This window comes from Aquarana catesbeiana, linkage group LG11, assembly GCF_042186555.1.
Source record: "Aquarana catesbeiana isolate 2022-GZ linkage group LG11, ASM4218655v1, whole genome shotgun sequence".
NCBI lineage: Eukaryota > Metazoa > Chordata > Amphibia > Anura > Ranidae > Aquarana > Aquarana catesbeiana.
Window position 1 is genome coordinate 280,072,545 of NC_133334.1, and position 13,587 is coordinate 280,086,131.

General features: G+C 47.9%; 1 protein-coding gene across 1 annotated transcript in view; it reads right to left on the reverse strand.

Moving 5' to 3' along the window:
• Positions 1–749: 749 nt before the first annotated feature.
• Positions 750–13,587, reverse strand: part of MLYCD (malonyl-CoA decarboxylase) — a 57,269-nt gene continuing 44,431 nt past the window's right edge. The window contains exon 5 of the mRNA XM_073605914.1: positions 750–4,429. Coding sequence (XP_073462015.1) covers positions 3,896–4,429 — 534 coding nt within the window. The 3' untranslated portion in view covers positions 750–3,895. The remainder of the gene's footprint in view (positions 4,430–13,587) is intronic.

A 13,587-nucleotide genomic window follows, 5' to 3' on the forward strand; every position in this document is an offset into this window, starting at 1 on the left:
AAGGGGGAATTGGATCATGGACAGGAGGGGGTGATCAGAGCTGCGGGGAGGGGGGGCAATTACAGTAACTGATCCCATGTATGGCTCTCCCTACAGCAGCTGAAAGACAGCTTCTCTTCCTCCCACTGGCTTTCAGCTGCTGTAGGGAGAGGCATACAGGGGATTGGTTCCTGTAATTGCCCCCCCCCCCCGCTGCACTGATCACCCTTTCCTGTTCATAATCGGATTCCCCCTTTACCCAGCTGCCTGGGCCCCCCCCCCCCCCCTGTATGCATCCCCCTTTCCTCGCCGCACTGCCAGCTTCATCGCCTCTCCCTCCTACCAGTTTCAGCTGCTGCAGCGGGGGGTGGGGACTACAAGGAATCTGTTCTAGTATACCCCCCCACTGCACCAATCCCCCTCCTGTAGATAATCTCCTTCCCCCAGCTGCTGGGAAAGTTCTTGTAATTACCCCCACTGCATCGATAACCCCCCCCCCCATGATCCAATTCCTCCTGTTGCCCGGCTGAACTGCTGGGGTCTGGGCCCCATACAGGAGCACCAGCGGTACCCCTTTTTCAGCGTCCCCTGCCTCCAATGTAAATTGGCATTTTTCCTTCATGGTAAAAATACTGAGAAAGGCCTTTTTAGAGGAAAGAAGAATCACGACTGCTCTACAGAAGTGAGTACTGAGTCATTGTTAGTGAGCTTAGACTTGGGGGGGAGCAGAATGGCTAAATAGAAGCAATTCACCCGACAGGGCAAAGGGATCAGTTACCGCCCATTACAGTTTATTGTACAGCCGCTTCCAAATCAGATGTAGCTGAGAACACATTTTAAAAATTCACAAAACTGCTCATTAAATATCTGAAAGCTGGTAGTTCTGAAAAGGTTCATGTAGACGAGTTGCAGCGGTTTTGGCACTTTCCTTCTTCATAAAAGTCAGACAACACAAGGCAGCCTTTTACTTTGCCAGGCCGGTCGTTCCGAGGACTCACGGCTTCCGAGGACATTATTAAGATAATATTAATGAGGTATTGGGAATAGAGTGCATCCCGCCTCAATGTTGTCACCCGCTCCGAGTGATTGGGCTGAATGTGAACCCAGTCTACAAAATGACTACCTCTGTAGTGTAAAGGCGTGAGCGAGGACAAGGAAACGTGCGTCATATGCTACAGAACGATCAAAGTGCAGCAACCAATCAAAAAACCCATCGTTCCAGGACCTGACTCGAGCAAGGAGAATTTTGGTAGGCTGCGCTCAAGCTCTTCGGTTCTGCTCGATTGGTGGGTTCTGTAATGTGAAGTGGTGTCTGTGAAATGTGGAACCAGATTATTGCACACAAGAACGTCCTAATATAACCGAGGAATAAACACAGTAAAACAAATTAGTATAGGCAACAAATAAATGATCTCATGGGGCCCATAGGTAATAAAAACAAAAAAAAGGAAGAAGTAGTGCACAATTGTTCTCAAATTACACTAGGCTGAACTGGACTGGCCCTTGACTAGACTCTGCAGACTCTAGGTAGGCTGGTGGGTAACATGCTACATAAGAAATGGCGCTTTTTTTTTATCGACGCAGTGATCAGCTGGCTCTGGCATGTGGAGCAAGGAGTCTCTTCTGTAAAACGTTCAGACTAGGTTCACACAATTGCAAATTGGATGCGGATTCCCCACATCCAATTCGCAATAGCAGGCAATTTTGACCGGCTCTCTATGGAGCCAGTCCACATATATCCGCTGCGGCTCCGGTTACGAATTCGCACAGAAGTCCTATGCGGCTTTTGGTCTATTTCAGGTCCGAATTCAGGCGGAAATCTGACCTGAAACGGTAAACGGGGACATACTGCTGGGAGCCACATCAGTGTTAGGTGTGAACCCAACCTCAGCCTTGTCCACAAGTAGGGCCAAAAACTTGGGCAAACCGAGTTGTCTTGAGGAAGAGGCTTGGGTGGCCTTGAAACATGTAGCCCCGGGTGTGACATTTTGGGGGGGAGGTACAAATGTTTCAAGGCAGCCCAAGCCTCTTGGTCAAGCCAAGTTGGTTGGCATGGAGTTTCTTCTGTAAGACTTGCAGCCTTGTTGTCCACATGTAGGGCCATAAACCAGGGCCAACTGAAATGGCTTAAGAAAGAGGCTTGGGAGGCCTTCAAACATGTAGCCCCCCCAACATCACTTCCGGACTCATTTGGGATTCAGAATGGCAGGGGGCGGGCTACATGTTTTAAGGCGGCCCAAGCCTCTTTCTCAAGCCAACTCAGTTGACCCTGGTTTATGGCCCTATATGTGGTTAACAAGGCTGCAAGTCTTACAGAAGAGACTCCATGCCAACCAGCTTGGCTTGACAAAGAGGCTTGGGTGGCCTTGAAACATGAAGCATTGCCCCCTGCCCTGTTGTCACGTTTGGTCTACACTGCATCCCAAAGAAGTCAGACGGACATCTTTTTGGTTTCTGTTTCCTCCATCACATCTGTTTTTTTAGCCTTACTTGTGGACAACAAGGCTGCAGAGACTCCATAAACCACATGCCAGAGCCAACACTGCTGACCATGGTGATATATAAAAAGAGCCATTTCTTATGTACCATGTCACCCATCAGCCCACATAGTGTGTTCGCTTGTACCAAGATGCTGGAGATTACCATCAGAGGCCCTAACTTATTGATGAGCGAGTTCTTCTGTTTGTGTAAGTTGGCAATTGTCCTTCACTCCAATAAATCCATTTTATATTACACTTAGATCGCACTCCTCTCTAGCTGTTCACTCAGAGCCATTTCAGTCTTTAAGGAGGTGCTCATGGGTCCTTAGGTCAAAAGTGTGCATTTGTTCTTAAATTAGACTACGCTGAACTGGCCATTGACTAGACTCAGCAAAGTCAAGGTGGGCTGGTGGGTAACATGGTACATAAGATATGGGGCTTTTATTATTAGATAGATATCTATCACCTTGTTGTCCACAAGTAGAGCCAACCAACTTGGCTTGACAAAAAGGCTTGGGTGGCCTTGAAACATGCTGCACCCCCCGATGTCACTTCTAGTCTGCACTCCCATCCCAAAGAAGTCCGACAGCAAACATTTTGGTTTCTGTTTCCACCATCACATCTGTTTATTAGCCATACTTGTGGAGAATGAGACTGCAAGTTTTACAGAAGAGACTCCATGCTCCACCATCCAGGGCCAGCTGCTGACCGTGGTGATTTATAAAAAGAGAAATTTCTTAGGTACCACGTTATCCTCCAGCTCACCTAGTGTTTTTGCTTGTACCAAGGTGTCCTGCTATGCTTAAAATTACCACCAGAGGCTCTAACTAATTGATGAGCGACTTCTTTCAACAGTTATGTATATTACACTTAGATTGCGCCCTCTTGTCTTTCATTCCAATAAATACGTTTTATATTACACTTAGATCACGCTCTCTCTCTCGATATCGGTTTACTCAATGCCACTTCAGTCTCTAAGGAGGCGCTGCACTAAGTGTCTGAGGCCAGCAAGAAGTGACCCCAGATGCTTCAATTGAACTTATGGACTTTTTTCTGAACTCATTATACACAACACTCATTGCGCCATATACCCCCCCCCCCCCTTTTTTTTTCTATGAATGGCTGTTCATTGCCTAGGAAGTTGATCTTGCTCAGCAGAAAGAAGACGAGGTGTTGTTTGTTAATGTCTGTGCAGGCTTCAAAACGAGACCAGAGCAGAAGAAGGACGTTTGGTTGGCGAATGTCTGAAGACCTCACAAGAATATAACAGATCCCGGGAAGCCATTGTTAAAGAATTACAATATTATAACAGCAAAAAAGGTGAAATCTGCGTGTCTGATGACATCAAAGGTAGTGCATGAGTAGAGAATGAAGCCAGCGTCATAGTCCACGGTCCACAAAGTCACAACCCCTTGCCCAGAAAGTTCCGGTTCCTTTTATAACTTACTGTTCTTTTTAAACTGAGACACCAAACTCAGTACTTGTTCGGAGGCTTCGATGTATTTCATCCTGAGATAATTAGAGCTGTTGGCGCTGGTGTTCTCCAGAAAGTAGCGATAGTTCACCATCATGCCGCAGGAAGAGGTGGCTCCTCGGGGGCTGGTATCTGCCATCCAGTTCAGTCGCCACATAACCGCCCCGTTCTGCAGGTGAAAGTTCGCTACGGGGTTCAAGGCAAAACCGCGGTGCTTCTCTCCGTACAAGTACCAAGCACAGAGTCTCATCATGGGATCCTCTAAGGCCTTCACCAATCTTTCTGATCTCATCCACTCGTTGTTTGCGAGGAGACGTTTTAAGGCTTCGGCAGCCGGCGATCCGGTGATGTCCGATATCACTTTACATTCCGACTCCAGGAAGAGCTCCATCCTGCCGCTTTCCTTTGTCTGCGAGTTTAGAGTCCCGAGAAGCCACTTTGTAAATCCAGGAATGGGGGACAGGCTGGAGAATGCAGAAATCTGGGGAAACTCAACCTGAGGAAAAAAAATATAAAATACAATTAACATGAGCTTTACTCTAACAAAAAAATGTCCATATGGTAGTTTGTAACACTCATATATACTGTAGTGAGAGACTTAAAGTGGTTCTAAAGGTTGAAGGGTTTTTTTTTTTTTTTTTTTTACCATTAATGCAGTCCAAGTACCCCCACCCCAGGTCCCCCATTACACCTACACTTGGTACATGAGCCCAATCTCAATCCAGCGATGTGCGCGAAGACAAAAGCTCTTTCCGGTCTATCCCTCTGCATAGGTTCAGAGACAGCTGCCAATCACAGCCAGTGAGGGAGTGGGGGGGCGGGGCCGAGATGCACTCTGTGTGTCTATGGACACACAGAACCAGCTTGGGAGCGAGCCTGTACGAGTACCCCATAGGAAGCGGCTTGCTATGGTGGGCACCAAGCCGGGGGGAGCAACCAGAAGCGCCAGTGGAGGACTCAAGAGTAATTTTCCGTCATGGCAACAATGGTCACCAGGACAAATGGAGAGAGAGTGGATATTTCTATTAGGGACTCTAGGAGTTCTAATCCTTCCCTACTCTATCCAAAACTAAGAAAAAAAATTAATTGGGGCTGGACATGCACTTTAATACAAGTTAAGTAAAAGAGTGGCACAAGTGATCAACGCCTGTAAGTTTTAAGGAACAGGGATGCCCCTTATACCCTGCTGGCCCAGATGTGCCATTTTGGAAGAAAAACAGCCCTTGGCCTACTTAGTAGGAACAAATGACATGGCTCCTCTCCTCTGACAGCAAAGGGATTTGTGTGTTTACACACACAAATCCCCATGCTGGTGCCAGCGATCACGCGTGCCCTCTGGTAGCCGAAAAGCGGAAGGACGTACCCGTACGGGGTTTCGCCCAGGGGAGCCATTCTGCCGCAGTATTTCTGCATGAGCCGGTTAATGTATTCTTTTGTTCGCGCTTGGGTGTTTGTTATTTTTTTATTATTATTACTACTATTATTAATAATCATTTTTATATTTTTTAAGGTTAGAAGTTAATATTTTATTAATGTATTACATATTAATTTATTTTACTAATTCATGATGATCTTTTAGTTATTTGTGTATTTATTTTACATTTATTCATATATTACTACTAATTTTATTATTGGCATTTTTTATCTAAGCAGAAAATTGCGTGACAAAACGCCCGAATACGCACAAAAACACGCAAATGTCGCATTTCCATAAATTTCTACGAGAATAAAAACGCACCAAAAAAAAAAAAAAAACACCCAAGTCTGAATCTGCCTATTTGAGCGATAAAAAAAAAAAAAAAAAAGAAAAAAAAAAGCTCCAGAACTTGTTTGAGTTTCAGGCGACAAAGTGGAGATGTGAAACGTCTCCATAGAGAATAATTGATTTTTTTTTTTTATCCTCCAGCGTTTTTAAACTTCAAGCAGATAATCGCCGGGTGTGAATGGGGCCTTGCAGTCACTTTATGAAAATTAAGAAAAAAAAAAAAAAAAAAAAAGGGGGGGGGGGGGGGGGGGAATGCACGGGATCACATCAAGAACTCACCAAAAATGCGTAAAGAACGCGCATTCAGAAAAGCATCCGGACTGCGTTTCTATGGTCTGAACTGGTCATAAAAGTATTTATGGGGGGGGGGGGGGTTTCTAAGTGACGCCATGCAGTAATGTTTCATGGTCACATTTGTCTCCATGTTGGCCGCATTCATGTCCTGAACCTTTCCTGCATATATCTGACTTCTCATAAACACTGAATATTTGAGGAGGGAGAAATAATAAACACTGTATACGGGGGGGCTTTGTAGGCTCCGCCTCCTCTCTGGTGTTTCACCGACTTCCATTAAATTCCTAATAGCCGCGAGGAAGGAGAAAACATGTTTTTTATTACAGACGCCATTAATCAGACCCCGGGCACAAACTAATAGGAATGGCAGATTGCACGTAACTGTTTTTTTTTTTTTTTTCCCCTCTAACCGTCGCCATGGAGACAACTTTTAAACGTTTCTCTACCAGTTAAATGTGGGATTTTTCAATTGAATAAACTCCGACAAAACGACTGCCGACATTTCACAATGTGAAGAATTAGACTTTAATGCCGGCAAATTGACATCAATGTCTGCTGTGGATAGTAAAGAATAAACCTCTCTGGTGGAAATTCCGCCCACCCAGATACCCGATGGATAGTTCATAACTGTTGCATTTCATCATAAAAAATAAATAAAAACACCCATATAAATAATCCGCCAATCTACTTTCAAGCAGATGGCAGGGGGGGGGGGGGGGTTCGTTAACACTGATGCAAAAAAAAAAAATAGATGGACATCCCGTACCGAAGGGGCAGCCAGGAGAAGGTGACCGATCGGAAACATCCGAGCGCTAATGCCTAATGGCCTTAGATTTACCGAAGACGGGATAAGATTACAAAATATCTGCTTTCCAGTTAAACTCCGGTGCGTTCGCTTTAACCCCTTCAATACCGGGAACCCCCACCCCCCTCCTGCCCAGGACGATTTCCAGCTTTCAGCGCTCTCACACTTTGAATGACAATTGCGCAGTCATGTAACACTGTACACAAATGACATATTTTTTTTTTTTTTTTAAGACAGATAGAGCTTTCTTTTGGTGGTATTTGATCACCCCTGAGTTTTTATTTTTTGCTAAACAAAAAAAAAAAAAAGAACATTTTTAAGTTAAGAAAAAAAACTCAGTTTCTGTTATATAAATTTGCAATATATACCGTATATACTCGAGTATAAGCCAAGTTTTTTAGCACATTTTTTGGTGCTGAAAAAGCCCCCCTCGGCTTATACTCGAGTCACTCTGCCCATCTGCAGCCTCATGCAGCTGATCCCCCGATGCTGTGACATGCAGTCTAGTCAGCGGCCGCCCAGTGTAACAAAGCCCCGCCTTCTCCGCGATAGACGGAACACTGACTCACTTCCGGGAAACAATCAGTGTTCTGTCACGGACGAGGAGGAGGCGGGGCTTTGTTACACTGGACGGCCGCCGACTAGACTGCATGTCACAGCAACGGTGTTCTGGAGATTGGGTGCATGAGGCTGCAGATGGGCACAGTGAGGCTGCGGATGGGCACAGTGAGGCTGCGGATGGGCACAGTGAGGCTGCGGATGGGCACAGTGAGGCTGCAGATGGGCATTGTTGATCCTCTTTTCCACTTACAGTAGCTGCACATTTCTCACCCTAGGCTTATACTCGAGTCAATAAGTTTTCCCAGTTTTTTATGGTAAAATTAGGTGCCTCGGCTTATATTCAGGTCGGCCTATATTCAAGTATATATGGTAGGTTATTTTTCCTCTTCACTGATGGGCAGGCTGCACAGACAGGCGCCGCTGAGGCCACACAGACGGGCGCCGGTAGAGGCCACACAGACGGGCGCCGGTAGAGGCCACACAGACAGGTGATGGTAGAGGCCACATAGACGGGCGCCGGTAGAGGCCACACAGACGGGCGCCGGTAGAGGCCACACAGACGGGCGCCGGTAGAGGCCACACAGACGGGCGCCGGTAGAGGCCACACAGACGGGCGCCGGTAGAGGCCACACAGACGGGCGCCGGTAGAGGCCACACAGACGGGCGCCGGTAGAGGCCACACAGACGGGTGATGGTAGAGGCCACATAGACGGGTGATGGTAGAGGCCACACAGACGGGCGCCGGTGAGGCTGCACAGACAGTCACTGGTAGAGGCCACACAGACGGGCGCTGGTAAAGGCCGCACTGATAATCCATGTTGGTGTGCTCTGTCACAGGATCCCCAGTTATCGGTTTTCCTTTCCTCAGACAGTGCCAGTGCTGAGGAAAGGAAATGTTGATAACTGGCATTTGTTTACATGTGATAAGCGGTGATTGGGCACAGCTGATCACACAGTAAAGGGCCACTGTTATTGGACTCTTACCACGATCTGCAATCACAGAGCGCGCTCAATGTGCACCCTGAGGGCATGACAGGGGGAGGGGGCTATGGGGTCTATCGCCGCCCTCCCAGAACTGCACAACCCCGCTGTAGCCATCATTTGGCTATAGTGCGGTCCGCAAGTGGTTACAGCGAAATTAAAGCCATTGATTTAACAGCTTCAAAAAAAAAGTAACATTCCCAGCAGATGTCAGGAATGTAACCGTCACTTTGGTTGTGCTCTCAACCAAACTGCCAAGCCAGCCAATGGCCGGTGACATAACTGATCACATGTGCAGCACCATGGCAGTCGAAGATTAAAGAGAGGCCAAGATGGCTGCTTCCTTGGCTGAAAAGGAGAGGAGGGTTTAGTTCCGCTATAACCAAGGCCAAGATGGCGGCTTCCTTGGCTGAAAAGGAGAGGAGGGTTTAGTTCCGCTATAACCAACTCAGCTCTGGAAGGTTTTACCCCCTTCATGACCAGGGCATTTTTTGGCATTTATAGTTCCACTTGTAACTATGTCATCTTAATTTAGTCATTGTGTCGCCGTGTTATATGTGAATATTCATTCCACTGTTAGAGTAACACATCTGACAATAATTTACACCTCAACTCATGTCATTTAAACATGTTGATCACAAAGTGATATCACAACCTTTCACACAACCAACATCTGTCTTGACACATTAGATGACACTATCATTAAAGTAAAGTGACTACCGCGGTGGCTGTAAATGAGGTACATTATATTATCATAAGTATTGGGACGCCTGCCTTTACATGAACTTTAATGGCATCCCAGTCTTAGTCCGGAGGGTTCAATATTGAGTTGGCTCCGCCCTTTGCAGCTATAACAGCTTCAACTCTTCTGGGAAGGCCGTCCACAAGGTTTAGGAGAGTGTCTATGGGAATGTTTGATCATTCTTCCAGAAGGGCATTTGTGAGGTCAGGCACTGATGTTGGATGAGAAGGCCTGGCTCGCGGTCTCCGCTCTAATTCATCCCAAAGGTGTTCTATCGGTTACAGGTCAGGACTCTGTGCAGGCCAGTCAAGTTCCTCCACCCCAAACTCACTCATCCACGTCTTTATGGACCTTGCTTTGTGGACTGGTCCAAATCAATTGGTGGAGGGGGGAGGCCACAGGGTAGGAGCTGGAGTGGGAGCTGCTAAGTCGGCAGCACTGAGAGCCCGCCTGCAGAAGTAACATTGTGGATGGTGTCATGGTGAGCCCAGCTGTCCAGCACTGTTTGCACCAAAGGGCTTGGAATGCCCAGAGAGATGCTCCCTCCTCCGCCCCTCCTTCTCCCTGCATGACTTGATTGGTATAGGCGAGTTCTTGTCACAGTGCTGGAGATGGGCACATAGCCAAAAGTTCACATGCACTGCATCGCCACTGGAAAAGGGGGAACTACATGGATAGAATAATGGTGCTGGGGGGATATCAAGGGTGTATGGGGGGAAAACAATGCTGAGGGGGAATCTGGGGTGTATAGGGGGTAGCAATGTTTGGGGTATCTTGGGTGGCTATAGTGCTAGGGGCATCAGAGATGTAGAGAGGCCACAGTGTAGGGGGTATCAGGGATGTAGTGACGTCACAATACAAGGGGAATCTTATGGTATATGGTAACAGTGCTGGGGGGGATATCTGGGGTGCAGAGAGGGATCAGAGTGCTGGGGGGATATCTGGGCTGTAGAAGGGTCAGAGTGCTAGGGGGATATCTGGGGTGTAGAGAGATCAGAGTGCTGGGGGAGATATCTGGGGTGTAGAGAGATCAGAGTGCTGGGGGGATATCTGGGGTGTAGAGGGGTCAGAGTGCTGGGGGGATATCTGGGCTGTAGAAGGGTCAGAGTGCTGGGGGGATATCTGGGGTGTAGAGGGGTCAGAGTGCTGGGGGGAGATATCTGGGGTGTAGAGAGATCAGAGTGCTGGGGGGATATCTGTGGTGTAGAGGGGTCAGAGTGCTGGGGAGATATCTGGGGTGTAGAGGGGTCAGAGTGCTGGGGAGATATCTGGGGTGTAGAGGGATCAGAGTGCTGGGGGGATATCTGGGGTGTAGAGGGGTCAGAGTGCTGGGGGGATATCTGTGGTGTAGAGGGGTCAGAGTGCTGGGGAGATATCTGGGGTGTAGAGGGGTCAGAGTGCTGGGGAGATATCTGGGGTGTAGAGGGATCAGAGTGCTGGGGGGATATCTGGTGTGTAGAGGGGTCAGAGTGCTGGGGAGATATCTGGGGTGTAGAGGGGTCAGAGTGCTGGGGGGATATCTGGGGTGTAGAGAGATCAGAGTGCTGGGGGGGATATCTGGGTTGTAGAGAGGTCAGAGTGCTGGGGGGGATATCTGGGGTGTAGAGGGGTCAGAGTGCTGGGGAGATATCTGGGGTGTAGAGGGGTCAGAGTGCTGGGGGGATATCTGGGGTGTAGAGAGATCAGAGTGCTGGGGGGATATCTGTGGTGTAGAGGGGTCAGAGTGCTGGGGAGATATCTGGGGTGTAGAGGGGTCAGAGTGCTGGGGGGATATCTGTGGTGTAGAGGGGTCAGAGTGCTGGGGGGTATATCTGGGGTGTAGAGGGGTCAGAGTGCTGGGGAGATATCTGGTGTGTAGAGGGGTCAGAGTGCTGGGGAGATATCTGGGGTGTAGAGGGGTCCGAGTGCTGGGGGGGATATCTGGGACATAAAGGGGTCAAAGTGCTGGGGAGATATCTGAGGCGTAGAGGGGTCAGAGTGATGGGGGGATATCTGGGGTGTAGAGGGGTCAGAGTGCCAGGGGGATATCTGGGGTGTAGAGGGGTCAGAGTGCCAGGGGGATATCTGGGGTGTAGAGGGGTCAGAGTGCTGGGGGGATATCTGGGACGCAGAGGAGTCAGAGTGCTGGGAAGGCATTTGGGGTTGAGAATCCAGGGGTGTGGAGGTGTTAACAGGATAACAATGGTAGGGGAAAACCTGGTGTGTGTGTGTGTGTGTGTGTGTGTGTGTGTGTGTGTGTGTGTGTGTGTGTGTGTGTGTGTGTGTGTGTGTGTGTGTGTGTGTGTGTGTGTGTGTGTGTGTGTGTGTGTGTGTGTGTGTGTGTGTGTGTGTGTGTGTGTGTGTGTGTGTGTGTGTGGAGTTAGGAGTGCTGGATGTATACAAGATGTAGAGTGGCAACAATGTTGGGGGTATCTGAGACCGTTGAATCAAAAAGGGCTGGCAACTCGGATATACGCGTTTCAGCTAAGAAGCCTTTAACAAAGCAAGTTTCTGAGGCCCTGTCAGGCTGGATGATCCCTCATGATTTTTATTGGTGGCCCTGTCTATACTTGTTACAACTGCCCTGAGCATCATTCTAGCAGATATCTTACATGCACAGGACAGCTTTGTTACATTATGTAGTATTTTCTTTGCTGTACAGAATGATTGTTCATGTAGTTAATGAGGAGCTCCACCCAAAAGGGGAAGCTCTGCTTGTCTGCCTCCTACCTCCTTGATGTCTGTTTACCTGCGCTGTCTCCATTGTAGGGGCCCCGGAGCATTACTTTGCCCAGGGACCCATGATGCTGTTAAGACGGCTCTGCCGAAGAGGGACCTGAGAAGAGGAGGATCGGGAATGCTCTGTGCAAAACCATTACACAGAGCAGGCAAGTATAACATTTTTTATTTTTCTCTAAAAATAACAAACACGAGACTTTACAATCACTTTATTGTTAGATCAGCAGCCCTGTGCAATGCAGATGAAGCCAATTCTCTGACAGTACTGCCCCTCCCCCCTCCGATTCCAGCTGAGGATTACAGGAGGGCAATATCAAGGCCACTTACGATGCCATTTAAAATTAATTTTGAAGGTTTTTTAATAAAGACACAACTGGATTAAAAATTTTATTTTTTGCAACTGCCTATAGCTGTGCTTTAAGGAAGACGCATTCTGGTGCATAAAGCATTAACAAAAAAAAAATTTTAAAAATCAAGTGGAAAACATATGATTTATTTAAAAACACAGCCCCAGTGGGCTTGCTTTCTGTTTCATACAACTCGGAGATCTGTAGCAATTAGTAATCTCTAACGTTTAAACAATGCAGCCGCTGCACTCCCCATCCGAGCTCAAGATGCAAATTAATTAGGCCCAACATGGGAACCGAGGTAATTACATAAACGAGCAGCAGGATGCTGCAGCTACAGGAAAAAGAGAAGCGGCGTTTAGTTGAGGGGATGCCGGCTTTGTATTGTATTCCTTCTCATACAGACGCTGCACATGGGATACAGAAAGCCAGTTCCGTCCTGCGGCTCGTCGGCGGCCGCTGCCCCACACAGGCGCCCCCCGTGCCAACTCATTTACGAGCTTATGCTGCAGAAGCAGATACTGCCATTAAATGGAACGTTGAGAGCCTCGTCCTACATTACTGGCTACATAAATGTTTGCATGAAAACCTACGAGACGCATTTATTTACTTGACGTCGGACTTGAGAGGCACAGATGTGATTGGACCTGTTCAAATAAAAATCCACTAGACTAAAAAAATAGGACTTCTCTTCCCGGGATTAAGTAATGATTAGGGGACGGCCACTAATGACTGAAACATTCACTTCTAAATGCAGAGAAATGCCAAAAGGAGATAAAATCGTCCATTCCACAAAAAAGAAAACCCGAGGAGGAAGGTGGACATTTGGGGAAATTTGGAGACGTAGTTATCATGGTCAGGTTCAGAGACCAGTAGAGAAGCTCCCACCAACCAGCAGGATAAGTGAACAAGCACCCTGGTGGAGGACACAGGCTCACCTGAGGGGATCTAAGCCCCAGGGGTCACAGTCCTCAGGATCGCCACCCAACTGGAGGTGAGCAAGCCAGGGTCCAGTAGCCGATATAGCAGGTAACTATTGTGACGGGAGTCACTTTGGGCAGGGGGCTTGTGGAACCCAACTTACCTTGGAGAGCTCTGGAAACTCCTTGTCCAGCTCCCAAAGCCGCTCCTATATGTAAGGCACCCTGTGTGTATTAGGGGCACAGGGTGACCGAGAACCCCAGTCGGGTCTGCCTAACCCGACTCACCATACAACCACACCGAACATTTCCTTTTACCCCTGTTATCCTGGATTCTATAAGTGTGGTTTGTGTTGAAAAAAAGGAAGGGGCCTCTTACACTTGGGGCAACTTTAGCCAGATCCACTGGTCTCGTGTTACAGAGCTTAAAAGCGATATACTGACGGAAGCACTCCAGCAGAGTGTGGGACATTCTGTTACAGGGGTCAAGCAGAAGCGTAGTCAGTCAACAAGCCAAAAGG